The 16,147-nt window shown below is 38.3% G+C and overlaps 1 protein-coding gene and 1 pseudogene across 1 annotated transcript; one reads left to right on the forward strand and one right to left on the reverse strand.

Moving 5' to 3' along the window:
* The first annotated feature begins 2,852 nt into the window (after nucleotides 1-2,852).
* Nucleotides 2,853-15,384, forward strand: SNTN (sentan, cilia apical structure protein). Its single transcript, XM_056129725.1, has 4 exons — nucleotides 2,853-2,962; nucleotides 6,615-6,649; nucleotides 9,590-9,729; nucleotides 15,226-15,384. Exons 1-4 carry the CDS (start codon nucleotides 2,853-2,855, stop codon nucleotides 15,382-15,384), a joined length of 444 nt encoding a protein of 147 aa, XP_055985700.1.
* LOC130037408 (small ubiquitin-related modifier 2-like) lies at nucleotides 13,419-13,706 on the reverse strand (annotated as a pseudogene).
* Nucleotides 15,385-16,147: the final 763 nt, after the last annotated feature.

The following is a 16,147-nucleotide window of genomic DNA, read 5'->3' on the forward strand; positions in this document are numbered from 1 at the left end:
TGTAATCATGAAAGTTTGTAAGTCTGTAACTGTAATATCACGGTGATTCAATTAAAAAAATCATTTTTATCTGTAATGGCATTTTTTCTTATTCAAATAGTTTTCTTATTCAAATAAGCCTCAAGCACTATTAACAAGGTGCTTATCTGATGCTCCCTGCAGCCTGTTAAACTGATTTACAAGAACCCCTGCTGCAACCGTCAGGCAAATGATTCTAGGGGCTTGCCAATAAGTCCATGTATAGTCATTTGTCAGAACACCTGCCTGCCAATCACACATTTCCTTTCCCCAAACTGTTACCTACTTCACTTCTACAAGTGTCAGCCTGTTGTCGCCTGTTGTCAAAGGTTAGGTAATACATTTGAATCTTTTGCCCCAGATGGTTTAATGCTGAACAGCCCAAATATTCCGCAGTATAATGATACTCTGATATAGGAAAACATAATACCTGATCATCTAAACTGCCTGTAGATGTTGCTATGGTTTTCTGTTTGCTTGTTTTATTTTGTTTTGTGAATAAGTAGCTTGATTTAACCTGGATGAGAAGGGAATTGGTGTAAACTGATTACAGGTGTTTCCTGTTTTCTTCTTCTTCTTCTTCTTCTTCTTCTTCTTCTTCTTCTTCTTCTTCTTCTTCTTCTTCTTCTTCTTCTTCTTCATCATCATCAGTGTTGTTCCTCATATATTTATTTGTCCCTACTTCCTATCCATTGTTTGCCCTTCTTTATGCTCCAGGGCACTGATTCTTACATTTGAAACCTCTCAGGCTACTTTCCTACTAGTTTCGTTAATGGTCACTTGAGATCAGAACATGTTATGTTTCTCCCACATTCCCTCCCTATGTGCCTGATTTCTAACTGATTGCTAACCTTCACACCCCCACCCTGTTTAGCAAGAGGGCTTATCTCCAAGAATTCAACTTTCACTGACTTATTATGCAATTTTCTATTATACAATTTTCTGTTTCTTCAGGACAAAGAATGATAATATATTTTCCTACATTGCCTTCACTTTCATGATTTTTTTGTAAGGAACAGCCTGCAAGCAGTAAGAAATCCTTCCATGGATGACTCCAGTGACATCTGAGTTAGGACCTGAGGATACTGTCATCTCTGACATTATCTTCTCTATGATACTTATTCATTAATTGTTCCTCATAGATCAGATTCTTTACTGAGCTCTTCCTCAATACTGACTCATCCACCTTTATAATGACTCCATGAGGAAATTATTATTTTACATGTGAGAAAGTCAACTTGATAGTTTTAAAGAACCAGTTTTAAAGGTACACAACTAGTTTCAGAGTCAGGCTTTGAAGCTCCAGGGCTTCTTTATAACCACTACCAACAGTTTCTTGAGTCCATATCATAATCATCTGGAGGGATTGTTAGGTTCGGACTCAAATTTATGCTGAATAAATCAGCTTTCGGCTTTAACTTGAGAATTGGGATTGATTCAGGGTCATTGCCCATTGTGAGGGAGAACCTTGCATAGGCTGACCTTCAATGACTTACAAATGAACTGACTTGAAAACTCTCACTCATTAGGGCAATAGTGATGAGTGAAATCAATCAAACCTTCTGTCTCTTCCAAATTTAAATGAAAAATGCTGAGGAAATTGGTCAGAAGAGAGGAGAAAAGAATACACATTAAGAGAAGCAAATAATAACACAGTGACAAGGCCACACTGATGGTCGAATAATGACCAGTCATGTGGTAATTAAAGTGGCTGTGTTCTTGAAGACAGCTTGAAGTCTGTAGCAATGAATGACCACTCTTAGCTTCTCTTGGGCTCTGTCTCCACTCACCGTGCAATGTACCAGTGATCTAAGTAATTATTGGTCATGTCTTCCATGAATCAGGGTTATTTGACTGAGTTGACATTCACTGTTTTATTTTTACACAAATAACTATAAGTTAACACAAATAAAATAGCCTCCCACTAGTCTATTGCATTTACTATGCCCACCTCTTTAAACCATCATTAACATTGAAGCCAGACTGATTATTGCAATCTTATTTGTTTGGACTTGGGCCACACCAAGTTGTTCTCAGGGATTATTCCTGGCTCTGAGCATAGTGAATGTTTCTTGTGGGACTCAGGGGACGATATATGGTGTTTGGAATCAATTCCAGGTAAACTGCTTGCAAGGCAAGCCCCGTACCCACTGTACTTTATCTCAGGCCCTCCAATCCGGAAATTTAATTTTATTAGCCTCCTTTTTTAAAATTCACAAATGGTTTTCTATTCTTTTGATGAAATGAAAATCTTCTGGCTGCAAGTTCCTGTCTGGTCTAACTGACTTGGTTCCATCAATTAGAGTCATACTCCTCAGTCGTCTACTCGGGTCACATCAGTTTTCTCTGCTCCTATACTCTATAATCACTATATTCTCTCCTGTCATTGGACTTAACACAAGCTCTTCCTTCTCTCTGTAGAGTGTGTCCCTTGTTCTTAGGTGACTATTTAATTCCTGCTTTTAGCTTCCCCCATCTCCTTGGGATGCTCTTCTGACCTTCTTTGGCAGAAATTTTATGGACCTCCTTCACACATGGTACTGTTTCCAGGTTTGACTTCTTGTGTGATTACTTTTCTGAACCCAAAACTCAAGGAAACAAAGGTTCCTGAATGATTTTGTTGACTGTTATGTCTCGAACATCTTTTGAGAGCCTGACCTATCATAGGTACTCAATTATTTCCTGAATGTATAAATGGTTTCATATCTCCATATAATAACACTAGAGAAAAGTTCTTTTGAAACTGCCATTACATAGTTGTCATGGTGTGAACAATAGTAACAGTGAGCAAGTGACTGTTGCTTAGGGAGGACACACACACAACAGATCAGAGCATGTGTGGCTGTACGCACAGCACTCAGGACAAAGCACCCCCCTTGAATGGGGAGCCCAATCCTACTGCAGCCCTGAAAGCCACCTTAACACCGAGGAAAATGCCTAAAAGGTCAGTGATACCTGGACACCCTTTATTGTGTTTTATTTAAGTGTGGGGGGTATGTATTTTAAAACTTAATCATAAAATTAACACAGATTTCTAACACTGCCTCTGATAAACATTTATAAATCAAAATGGAAAATGTATGACTTCAACTGTACAGCATATTCTTTCAAATTATCCATGACTTAAGGAAACTGTTTCATATCATTCAAATATGTAAAAGTATGTTCAATGAGTTAAGAATACACTTTCTCAGTATTTCACATTAAGGGTCAACTTAATTTAAAAATATAAACTACTTTTTGAACACTTAGCAAGTACTTGGTATTTGTTAGGCTGGGAGTAGAAGATACTATGACAAATTGCACAGTTCTTACTTTCAAGGATCACACAGATGACATATGGCTATGGAAAATACCAGAAGCCACACTGGAAATGAATGTGAAATATGAAAATATTGCATATTTTAAATTCTATCAAGAAGGTAATAATTGTGCAGAAGTTTAGAAAACGAAGAGGAGCTCACCATGATCATGAGTGGTCTAAGATATCTTAGAGCTCAATTTTCTACCTTTACTAACAAAGAAAATGAGCCCCCCAAAGGTAATGATCTCTTGAATGGATAGTTCCTAAAGCAAATCTTAAACCCCAAAGACCAAGAGCTAGAGCTATTGTAAAGTGGGTAGGGCGCTTAATTTGCATGTAAACACCCCAAGTTCAATCCCTGGTACCCAATATGGTGCCCCAAGTCCCACCAGGAGTGATCCCTGTGCACAGAGCCAAGAATAAACCCTGAGTATCAGATGTAGCCGGAAAAAAAATAATAAAACAAAAGTGAAGTAAAAATCAAGTTCCCTTGAAGGTACTGTCAAAGATAAGGCCCAGTTCTATTGCTCTTACTGTTTCAAAATCACTCTAACCATTGAGGGATAAGATAACAAGCAAACTTTGATTTTCTCTTTATCAAAGCAAGAGTGTTATTGTTTGTTTTTTTTGTTTGGGGGCCACTATCAGAACTCACTACTGGCTCTGCACTCAGGAATTATTCCTGCTGGGACTCAGGGACCATGAGATGCTGGAGATTGAACCCAGATCAGCCGTGTGCAAGTTAAGCACCCTGACCTCAATACCATCACTCCAGTCAAACAGCAAGATTTTAAAAGAAAATTTCTCTTTTTCCTCCTCACCAGGCCCTTTTCAATATTCCTAAATTTCCCTAAAGGTGAAATGAATTTCTCATATAGCAATGATCACTGTCATTTGTTTTCTGTTCCTGAGAATAATAACCTGACAGTTTTCTTTTTTTTTTTTAGATTTACAAATTTTTGTGCTTGGGTTTCGTTTATACAATGATCAAATACCCATCCCTCCACCAGTGCCCATTTTCTGCCACCATGGATAATATCCCTCCCCCCATCCCCCCCATCCCACCCTGCCACTGTGGCAGGGCATTCCCCCCTGTTCTCTCTCTCCTTTTGGGTGTCGTGGTCAGCAAAAGAGGCATTGAGTGGCAAACATGTTCAGTCCATAGTCTACTTTCAACATGCCTCTCCCCTCCTGGGAGGATCCTCCAGACACCCTTCATTTGGTACTCCCCTCTCTATCCGAGCTGTCCTTTCCCATAGAACACCCGGCTGGCCTCTAAGCTAGGAGTAATCCTCCTGGTGCTGATCTCAGCTATTCTCGGGTATTAATCTCATATTTTGTTACTTTATATCTCCCAGATGAAAGCAATCTTTCTATGTCTATCCCTCTCTTTCTGACTCATTTCGCTTAGCATGATACTTTCCATGTTGTACCACTTGTATGTAAATTTCATGACCTCATCCTTTCTAACAGCTACATAGTACTCCATTGTGTAGATGTACCAAAGTTTCTTTAACCAGTCATCTGTTCTTAGGCACTCAGGTTTCTTCCAGTTTCTGGCTACTGTAAAGAGTGCTGCAATGAACAAACAAGTGCAGATGTCACTTCGGCTATACATTTTTGCCTTTTTGGGATATATTCCCAGGAGTGGTATTGCTGGGTCAAATGGGAGCTCGAATTCTAATTTTTTGAGAAACGTCCATATTGTTTTCCAAAAGGGCTGAACCAGTCGGCATTCCCACCAGCAGTGGAGGAGTACTGACAGCTTTCTTAAGCTTCATGCACTACAGTTCTGCACCACGATTGCAGCCTCCCTTGTTACCACTCTCTCCTCCAGAGCTCAGCCACTTTGACTTTCTTTAGTTCTCAATCATGCCATGCTCTCTTCCACCTCAAATTCTTGACAACCTGTGCCCTCTGTTTAGAGTATGCTTCCCCTACCAATTCACTAGGCCCAGGTAGCACTGTATCACTGTAGCACTGTCCTCCTGTTGTTAATCAATTTGCTCTAGCGGGCACCAGTAACGTCTCCATTGTGAGACTTGTTACTGTTTTTGGCAGATCGAATACGCCACAGGGAGCTTGCCAGGCTCTGCTGTGCAGGCGAGATATTCTTGGTAGCTTGCTGGGCTCTCTGAGTGGGATGGAGGAATCGAACCCCTGGTTGGTTGTGTGCAAGGCAAACACCCTACCCACTGTGCTATCGCTTCAACCCACACAGTAAAGGGTGCAGCTAAATGACTGGGACTCAGGAGTCCCCGTTAAGTGCTTTAATTACTTGCAGCATGAGTTATACCCAAATGACTATGTAACAAATAGGCACTAAGCTGTATTTGTTCCTTCTAGCCCCAGGATGAGAGAGAGTGTGTGGAGTGTGGGAACCAGGATAGGGCCAGGATCCCAGGCGTATCCCCCTCACATAGGTGTAGCTTCCTTCCAGACCCTTCTTTGCAGGCAAGAACTGAGTTCAAGGCGCAAAGGAATACATAGAACACCAACGGCCTCTATCCCGACCTTTCTGGGGCGCCTGGTGTGAAGAAGTAGGTAGAATTTATTTTTTTAATTTTTTAAATTTTATTTTATATTTTTCTTTTTGGGCCCAGGTAGAACTTCAGTAAACTAAGCAGTCTTTCCTATCTTCTGCATGGAATCTGCCAGTTCCTTTCTTTGAATGTCCTCTTTGACATCTTTGTCTTCTGTTCTAAGCCTTGAATTATAGGAACAAGTCTCTATCACTCACTAATGAATTCCTACTCCTCCAGAACAATATCTAGATTATCATTTAGGTAGATTACACTACTTGAACAAATGCACTTCAAATCTCCAGCATTTTGTAGAATGAAGAGTTTTCTTGTTCACGTAGCATCCTAGAGCGGAAATTCAGGTCTGTGATAGTTTTGATTCAGGCAAGAGTTGAGGCTAATGGGGCTTCAAAATATGGCTTCTCAGGTTTCCTGGATAACTTCTTTTTATCACCTGGAAATGGGAAAGGCTGTGGAAAGAGCCTATGTGGAAATTTCTCACTTTTTTCTGCTCTTTCTCTCTTGGGAGAAATTTAGTAATATGACCACATAGAATTAAAGACAAATCCTTTCTTTGAAGCAATTGGCCAATTAGCTGGCCAAGTTCTTCTTCACCACCTGCCCAGTTGAGAAAGGATTTTGAAAGTTAGGTGGATGCTTAGCGAATGTTTGCTGAAGAGAAATTAATTTTAAAGATTGTATTGTTTCACTTTAGGTGCAGATACCAAAAACCAAACTCCCAGAATCATTATTCTTTTTTTATTTGGCAGCATTTCAATATCCAAACAGCTGGCTTCAATAAAAGGTAAGGTCTGGGGTGATTGGGATATTATAATAATAGGATTTAATGAGCTAAAATAATAGGATATCAAAGAATGCCAAACTGTAAGGTAATTTGCTGATAAATCTTCAAACACCTATTACATCACACAAATGTGTAAGATAACTTGACAAATCATCAAACATCTTTTTAAAGATTTGGGAACACAAAAAATACTTCAATCTATAAACTGGAATGAATTTAAATATTAAATAAGATATAGCATGTGCCCTCAGAAGACATACATTCTAGAGCTTTGTTAAATACAATGGCAGAAGTCATATACACATATTGAAACTTGGAACTGAATTGAAATGTGCTGTAAGTGCAAATGTTATATCAATGCTATATTGATTATACATGGCAGAAAGTATAACATCTCAATGATATTTTTATATTGAGCCCATGCTAAAATAAGTGTTCTATTTGTTTAAAAAAAGTATATAAATTATATTATAAAAAAATGTTATGGGCTGGAACGATAGTATTATAGGCAGGGCATTTGCCTTGCATGTGCCAGCTTGTGTTTGATCCCCAGTAGCCCTTATGATCCTCCAAATCTTGGCAGGAGTGATTCCTGAGCACAGAGCCAGGAGTAAACCCAGAGTTTACAACAAGTGTGGCCCAAAATTATTTTCAGAAAATAAAAACAAAAATAATCATTTTAGGTCTGGAAGAACAGCATAAGGATTAAGGGTCTTGCTTTGCACTGAGAGAACTCTAGTTCCTTTCAAGGTACCAAATAGTCTCCCAAGCACTACCCAGAGTGATGACTGATTACAGAGCCACAAGTAAGCCCTGAGCACTGTCAGGTGTAAGACAACAAACACCCTTTTCCAAATAAAAACAACCTATTTCTTTTTAGCTTTTAAACGTGGCTAAAATATTTTATTATGATTTTTATAATGATTTATATATATTTTATTATGATTATGATTTGTTTAACATTTTGTAATCTAGTCCTACTTGCAGAAATAATTTAAACAGATGAAAAAGTGTTTCAGTGTTTACTGGAGCAGAGAAGCACAAAGGAAGAACATCCGTACCAGTGTGTGTGGGAGGGGGGTAGTTAGAAAGGAATCCTACAAAATATACTGATGAAAATAACATCTAGAGGCAGTGCACATTATAGGAAGGTATGACTGGCTGTGTGACTTTGAGAATCTACCGAATATCTCTGTGCTTCAGTTTTTTTCTTCTCTAAGTAGAATGATACCAGGACCAAACTTAGTGGGCCACTGTAAGAATTAAATGAGTTGAATCACGTCCATTCCATGGAGGTGTGGCTGTCCTAGAATAAGAGTTCCACAGTTGATCATTCATCTCTACTATCTACCAGGACATAAATGCCAGGAAATCCAGGGTTGTTCTCTTGTGATTATTCACCATGCCATCCCCAGAACTATATTTGTTTGGAGACTGAAATGTGAGTTTTTATAGTTCGGTATTTCTTTAATTATTAAAAAAGGGAAGTAGGAAGTATCAGGACAGGTTGATATGGAGTAGCCTGATTTAACACCCTCCCCCACACCTCCCACTTCAGACACTAAACAGTCCATGAAAAACACACAAAGAGAAATGTCAATCCTTTGCATTTTTAATAGCACTTAGCCCTTTGCAATATGCTTTCCCATATTCACTCACAACTCTGTGAAGCAGTCAGGGCAGAAATCAGGAAGCCGCATGCTGAGTTTAAAACAAGAACCGAACCATGAAAACAGGAAACCAAAATATCTAGCGAAGTTTCGTCAGTGTGGGTAGGATAATTAGTGTCCCTCTTTTTTTTTTTTTAATATTTTCTAAACCTGTTTTGACCATGAGCATATGCTATTTTAGAGCTAGATACACTGGATTTCAAAGAATTAAGGAGAAAAAGGAGAAAACTGTTAGTCCAGATGGAGCCCTGGTTTAGGGAGCAGTCAAACCAACCTGAACTTCAGCAGAGGCTGGATAACATCCGCATTTCACAGTCTTCATGGACAGGCCCTTAATTACAGAAAGATATTACAAGGTGGCAGACCTCACTTAGCAGTAGAGCACATGCTGCATATATGGGAAGTCTTCAGATGGACCCCTGGCACAAGCACACACACACAGAGAGAGAGAGAGAGAGAGAGAGAGAGAGAGAGAGAGAGAGAGAGAGCAAATGAATTAAAAAGTAAAATGAGACCAATGTTTCAAAGTGACAGACCTTCCTTTGGTCTTTGAAGTCAGTCAAACCTTTCCCCTGCCATTTCTGAATAATGTTGTGACCTTAAGATTTTTAATCTCCCCATGTGTTGGTTTTCAATATGCAAAATGAAGACACAAATAGTACCTTACTTCTGGGTTTTACTAGGAATTGAATACAATGTGGAAAGGCACCTGGAACATAGTGAATAAAGAAGATGCTGTTATTTGTGGACTCTCTCAAAGCTTGGAAATCTACTACTTCCTCATCAGTCGTAGAATACAAACAAGAGCAAGAATCTATTTCACTCAATAATGTATCCTGAATGACATGAATTAAATCTAGCAAATTGTAGATGCCTTATTAAAAAATTGGTGTAGCTGAATGATAACAGACCAAAAAAAACAAGTACTGAAAAGAGGAAAGATTTTCTCAAGTTCACATAAGCATGTGGAAAAATCTCCTTCTAATTCTATTGATTATAGGTACTAATAAAGGAAATTTTCTTCTCCACTGTTTAAAGATGAAGAAATTGAGTTCCTTCTCAGTTCCCACTTACAGTTAAAGGACAGAGTGAAAGGATAGAGACATGGTAACATACACCTTCAACAATGATTTCATAGTTTTTTTGAAAGGTATAGCCCCATCTCTGTCAATAGAATATTTCTAATATTCTATTAGACTACACATTATATTACACATTATATATATACACACATATATATATGCATGTATGTGTATTTCTTTTCTCACAGCTCTGAGGAAAGGCTCAGATCTGGAAAAAGCCATTGCCACCATAGCCCTGATTTTCAGAAATTCTTCTGACCCTGATGGTAAACTTGGAAAAACTACGGCCAAAAATCTGCTGCAAACGCAATTTAGGAATTTTACAGAGGTAAGAGAAATAACAGGGACAAAAAAACAGGGACCACACCATCCTAACTTACACCAAAGGTCACAAATCAGCTCAAAGGCATCATTACATTACTTTAAATTTTTTATAAATGATTACTAATGGACTTGATTGATAGTATAGTAGTTAGGCCTCCTGTCCTGCACACACCAACTTAGGTTCCATCTTTAGCACATTATATGGTCTTCTGAGCCCACCAGGAATGATCTTTGAGTTCAGAAGCAAGAGTAAGTCCTGAGCACTGTCAGGTGTGGCACAAAAACAACAAAAAAGTTTATCGAGCACCTACTTTATGCTTTACTTTAGACATCTCATTATCTACTTACTCTGGAGAACCTGGTAGGCTACCGAAAATATCCTGCCCACATGGCAGAGTCTGGCAAACTCCCCGTGGAGTATTCAATATGCCAAAAACCAGTAACAATGATGGATCTCATTCCCCTGACACTGAAAGAGCCTCGAATGTGGTACTTTCTAAAATCTCAGGGCTAGGACGAAGGAGACGTTGCTGGTGCCTGCTCGAGGAAATCGATGAACAACAGGATGACAGTGACAGTGATAATTTATGCTGAAAGATGAGCTCAGCATAGCAGACAGTTTTGCTGAAATAGTAATAATAAATAACAAGGTGTGAAAGAGTAAAGCAGAGAGACTGACATGGGGTAGTCAGTCATGGTAAAAGAAGGGCTTCTGTATAATTAAAGTAAGCAAAAAGTGAAATAATAAGCAAGAGTTAGCGAAGCAGGAGCTGGAGAGATAGTGCAGAGGTAAGACATTTGCCTTCCATTTAGTTAATCAAGATTTGATTCCCGCATCCCCTATGGTCCCCTGAGCTCTCCAGGAATGATCCATGAGTATAGAGTCAGGAATAAGTCTTTAGTATTACCAGGTGAAAAAAGGTGAGGAGTTCCATTAGGATGTATCTTTTTTTTAAAATTTTTATTAATGAAACACCATGAGGTACAGTTGTAGACTTACAAATTTTTGTGCTTGGGTTTCAGTTATACAATGATCAAATACCCATCCCTCCACCAGTGCCCATTTTCCACCACCATGGATCCCAGTATCCGTTCCGCCCCCCCACCCCCCAAAAAGTAATCTGAAAGATCATTGAAACCAAGAGCTGCTTCTTCGAGAAAATTAACAAGATCGATAGGCCTCTAGCAAAACTCACAAAGAAAGGGAGAGAGAAAACCCTTACAAACCGAATCAGAAATGCAAAGGGGGTCATTACAACAGAAACTACAGAAATTCAAAGGATCCTCAGGGAGTACTTTGAGAAGCTTTATGCCACGGAACATGAAAACCTCGAGGAAATGGATAAATTCCTAGACTCCTACAGACTCCCAAGGCTGAACCGAGATCAGTACCAGGATGTGTCAATTTTAAGGTGCCCATGAAAGATTCAGGCAGAGAAACTCAGATAGTAAAAGAATATATAAGGTGGGAGGTGAAAGTAATGTTCCATATAGAAATGAGATTTATCAGTGTACAAACATTCACCCAGGGGAGTCATTTAAATTACCTATCTATTGCTCAATCCTCAGTCATTTGAAAATAATCTTCATTGCTTTTCCTTCATATGCTATTTTCTACATAACAATATAGAACATTTTATTTAACTTTTCTCACTACTTAAATTATTATTTAAGAAAACTTTATCACTATACAAATTGCAAATTGGGCAAAGTGGGCAGCAGTAAAATAACAGATGGCTATTAATTTTTATTTAATATCTATTCTTGTAGTACCAACAAATTACATTCATTTTTATCAGTAGTGAGTGTTCTTACTTTGGAAAGCACTGGCATGGGGAAAGTGTTTATCAAAAGGACTTCATGTAGAACCAAATCGCCAATATTTATTACTAGACCATAAAAGGAAAATATTAAAATCAAACAATCTTTAAGATGTGCTGAAATAATTAAAAGATCATTATAACTCCATCAAATATTGAAACTATGGATATATTCTCTGTACAGTTTTAGCATACTGTTCTTGCAGAAAAGGTCAGCCACAGAGTGAAGCTGGTTCAAGGGTACAAATCCTGAGAATCTGATTATTTCAAAAAAGTATATGCAAAATTTGTGTATTTTTTTAGACGGAACATAATGTAAATTTTGTTTTTCTGGAAGAAGCTAATTTCAGGCCAGAGTGAGAGTAAAGAGGGTAGGGTGTTTGCCTTGCATGCAGCCAACCAAGGTTCAATCCTCAACACCCGTTAGGATCACCAAAGCCCCCTTGAGTGCAAAGCCAGGAGTAAGCTGTGGAAATTGCCAGTTGTGGCCCAAAACACTAAAAAAAATTTTTTTAATAAAATAAGCTAATTTAGTAGAAACAAAGAATAGAGTTAACAGTCGCCAGAGAGTGCAGAAAGGAGAAATTGTGTGATTATATTAAAGGGTACACATTTCCAGTTATATAAGTCATTTCTGAGGGTGCAATGTATAGCATATTGACTATAATTAACAAAATAGTGCTGTGTACTTCAAAGTTGCAAAGATTAGATGTGAAGCATTACTACCACAATAAATAAGTATATAAATAAGCATTGATTCAGGGAAGAGTTGGGTGGGTTAACTTAATCTTTGTAATCCTTCCACAATGTATATGTAATTAAAATCATTATGCCTTTGCACACTTTAAATATTGTAATTTTGTCAATTGTTCTCAGTAAAATTTTCTTTTTTAGTGTATAAGAAGACTGAAGAAATGTAAAGTGAGGTGCTTACCTTGCATGTGGCAAACTGGGTTCTATCCCTAGCACCCCATATGATCCTCTGACCTCTGTGACCAGAGGTTAGACCGCACATGATTATTCTGGCCAGAGATCACTCCTGGTCAGAGTAATCATGTGGGATCTAACCCCTGGGAAAAGTATCTAGAATTAATTTCTTTTAGAGTAATTTATCCCTATTTAAAGACAGATTGCAAGTCATGTAACAGCTATGTAAAAATAAGTTATAAAGTTGTCTTTGGTTTCACAATGATAAATGGAAAACATTAAAATTCTCCAATCAAACAAGGAATGGCAAGACTTTTTTTTTTATTTCTGTTCGTTGATTTTTTTATTGAACATTGAGAGCAAAATAACTTACTGGAATATAAAGATAAGAGCCGAATAAACATAATGAAGAAAGGGAGTATTTTCACAGAACCAGTATTTTCCCCCATCTTATCTCTAACCGTGCAGCGCGTGCACAGTGGGTAAGGCGTTTGCCTGGCACGCAGCTAACAAGGCCTAACTGAGTTCGATTCCTCCACCCCTCTCGGAAAGCATGGCAAACTACTGAGAGTATCTTGCCCACACAGCAAATCCTGGCAAGCTACCCGCGACGTATCCAATATGCCAAACACAGTAACAATTAAGTCTCACAATGGAGACGTTACTGGGCCCACTCGAGCAAATCGATGAACAACGGAGGACCGTGACCGTGATCTCTAACTGATGTCAATAAAAATATACCATTGACCATTTACCTTTAAAAAATGCAATGCTTGCTCACATACATCAGTTACTTTCTGTACAACGAAGACATGGGGAAGAGAAGAATGAGAGAATAGAGAAAACTATACATATGTAGTCAGCACGTGGTGGAACCAAATTGCAGTTTTCTAATTGTGAATGTCTTCTTGGTCTGGGGGAGTTCTGGAGTAGCAGGTTCTATTTTTCAGTAGATACCTCCCGTCTGCTGCTGGAACACATCAATTGTGTCCACATCCTCCATTTCCAACATTGCAGGTGTGTCTGTGTCACTGATTTGTTGCCTGTCACACCAGAATAAGATTTGCCTCAATGACAAACCATGTTGTTCATTAGTTTAATGGGGTTTCATTAGTTTATGAAGAAGTGTTTGCCTCTTAACATTAAACTGCACCACAGAACTATCCTGACCTGCCACCTTCAAATTAATATCATCATTACTCTTAATCTTGTCACCTTCCTTGGGCTTTTCCATTGCCCACAGAGTACAAGAGAAATCTCCTCAGCAACCACTTCACAAAAGAGGTACCAGGTCCAGACCAAATGAGCACACAAACAGCTCAGGAGTGGCAGAAGAAGCATAAATTGACTGTTGCTGATACAACTTTTGATACTTCCATTTGCCTTTGTGTTGAAATAAGCACCATGAAGTAAATTTGCTTGCTTTGCAAGGGGGCAGACTGGGATGGTGGGTGAGAAATTGGGGACATTGCTGGAGAGGTCATACTGCGGGTGAGGTTGGTGGTAGAGAACATCTAATGTTTGGTCAGTTCCTAGGTGGCTGGGCCTCGGTGAACTTCATATTTTCAGCAAATTCAGCTAAAAAAAAAAGAGACCCAGAGCTATCTCTGACTTTTAATCCGTGTGCCTTTTATTAATGAGGTTGTCAACCCTTGCCCCATGGTAGAATCTGTTCCTTTCAGTAGCATTCCACTCACTCTCTTGAAGTGAAGCTGATGCGACTTTACAAGAGAGTCCAGGGAATGAAAAATGCAAGACAATGAATTCTCATTCTTAAGTGCCTTACCCATTGCTGTGATAGAGTTTCTCAGCTAGCACATATGATAGCATTTGGACTTGAATTAAATATATAAACAGCTCTTTAGAACAGTGAGTCAAGTAACATTGTAATGCCACTTTGAGAAGATACTTCAGAAGCTGTGGCTGAAAACAGAAAAGTGTCTGCATTTATACACTCTTCATATGTTTTCTTTCAATCTGTTTAGGAGAACTGTGAACTTGGATATGATTTATGATCAAACTGTGAACTTGGATACGATTCATGATCAAACTGCACAATCTTTTGCGAAGCACTTTTTAATTGTGTGTGTGTGTGTGTGTGTGTGTGTGTGTGTGTGTGTGTGTGTTTGCCACACAGTGGTGCTTCGGGCTTACTCCTGGCTCTGCTCTCACACTTACTCCTGATAGAGCTCAGTGGACCATATGAGATGCCAGGGATCAAACCCAAGTCAGCTCCATGCAAAGCAAGCACCCAATCTGCTGTCCTATCTTTCCTGTCCCTTACGAAACACATATTTTCTCATAGTCTATTTTATCTCAGATTTCTAAATTACCCAATTGCTCCATAAAACACTGATAACTTGATTACAGAGATCATAATTTGAGAATATAAAAATATACAATATTTGAGTTGTTAAAGAGGTAGGACAGCTTAATATGGGCTCTGAAAGGAGGGAATCAAGCTTTATGAATCTCAGCTCCACACATATAACTGCCTTGCTTGGAGAAAGTTACTAAAGCTTCACTTAGTCCCCGATGTGCAGCTACACAGTGAAAATACTCATAGTACATACTCAGTAAAGCCTTTGTGAGAATTCAGTGAAGTGACTACAAAAAAAAAAAAAAAGATTTTATGCTGTTCATCTGAAGCATTGGTATTAACTTCACATGCAAGTTGTTGTTAACAATTTATTATTGTCTGTTACCTGTGAAACAATGAAATAGATTTTCACTTACCTTCTTTATTCTCACAGGGACAAGAAAACAAATCAAAATACAAAGATCTCCTTTCTGAACTTGACCAGAACACAGAAAATAAGCTTGATTTTGAGGATTTCGTGATCTTGCTCTTAAGCATTACTGTCATGTCAGAGTTGTTACAAAATATACAGAGTGCAAAAAATGAGGAATAAGCAGCTTTTCAAATGTAGTTATATATCATAATAATAAGCAGTGTTACACAAATGAAGATTTTTCCCATTTTATTTTCAAGCGATTGAATATACTAAACATGCAACTGTAATTGATTGGGATGGTTCTCTGATTTCTAATACTCAGACCCAATGTAACTTCAAAATATATATATATATATATATATGTATATATTCCTCAGAATTGTTTGAATAATATTATCTAGGTGTAATACAACATGATGACTTTGATAATGCTGAACACAAATTGCTTTGTGGAGTCAATAACAACATAAGTACTTTTATTGAGTTAGTCATTCCTTCATTCAACAGTATTTTTTGTTTTGTTTTGGGTTTAGGCATTTGGGTCACACCGAGCAGTGCTCAGTAATCACTCCTGTCCATGTTCTGGGGAACTATTTGGGGTGGCTGGTGATAGAACTAGGGTTGGCAGCATGCAAGACAAGCGCCTTACTTTCACTATTTGAATTAAATTTGATTGGACTGCTGTGAACACAGTAACTAATCAGAACAATCTTTGCCTTCAGACATGCCTCCAGAAATTTAATCAAAGTGATGAATAGTGAGCAATTGATCAGTCATGTGCATACACAGTATAATTGTGATAAAACCATAGGATGCTAAAACGACTTATCATGTGTCCAAAGGTTAGAGATGCTTCACTGACAAGATACTTCATTCTGTACAAGGCAGAAAAATATGAGAAGAAAAAAAAAATAATTCAGATCAGGGTTTGCCAGGGCTG

This window comes from Sorex fumeus, unplaced genomic scaffold (genome assembly GCF_029834395.1).
Source record: "Sorex fumeus unplaced genomic scaffold, SorFum_2.1 ptg000072l, whole genome shotgun sequence".
In the NCBI taxonomy this organism is placed as follows: Eukaryota; Metazoa; Chordata; class Mammalia; order Eulipotyphla; family Soricidae; genus Sorex; species Sorex fumeus.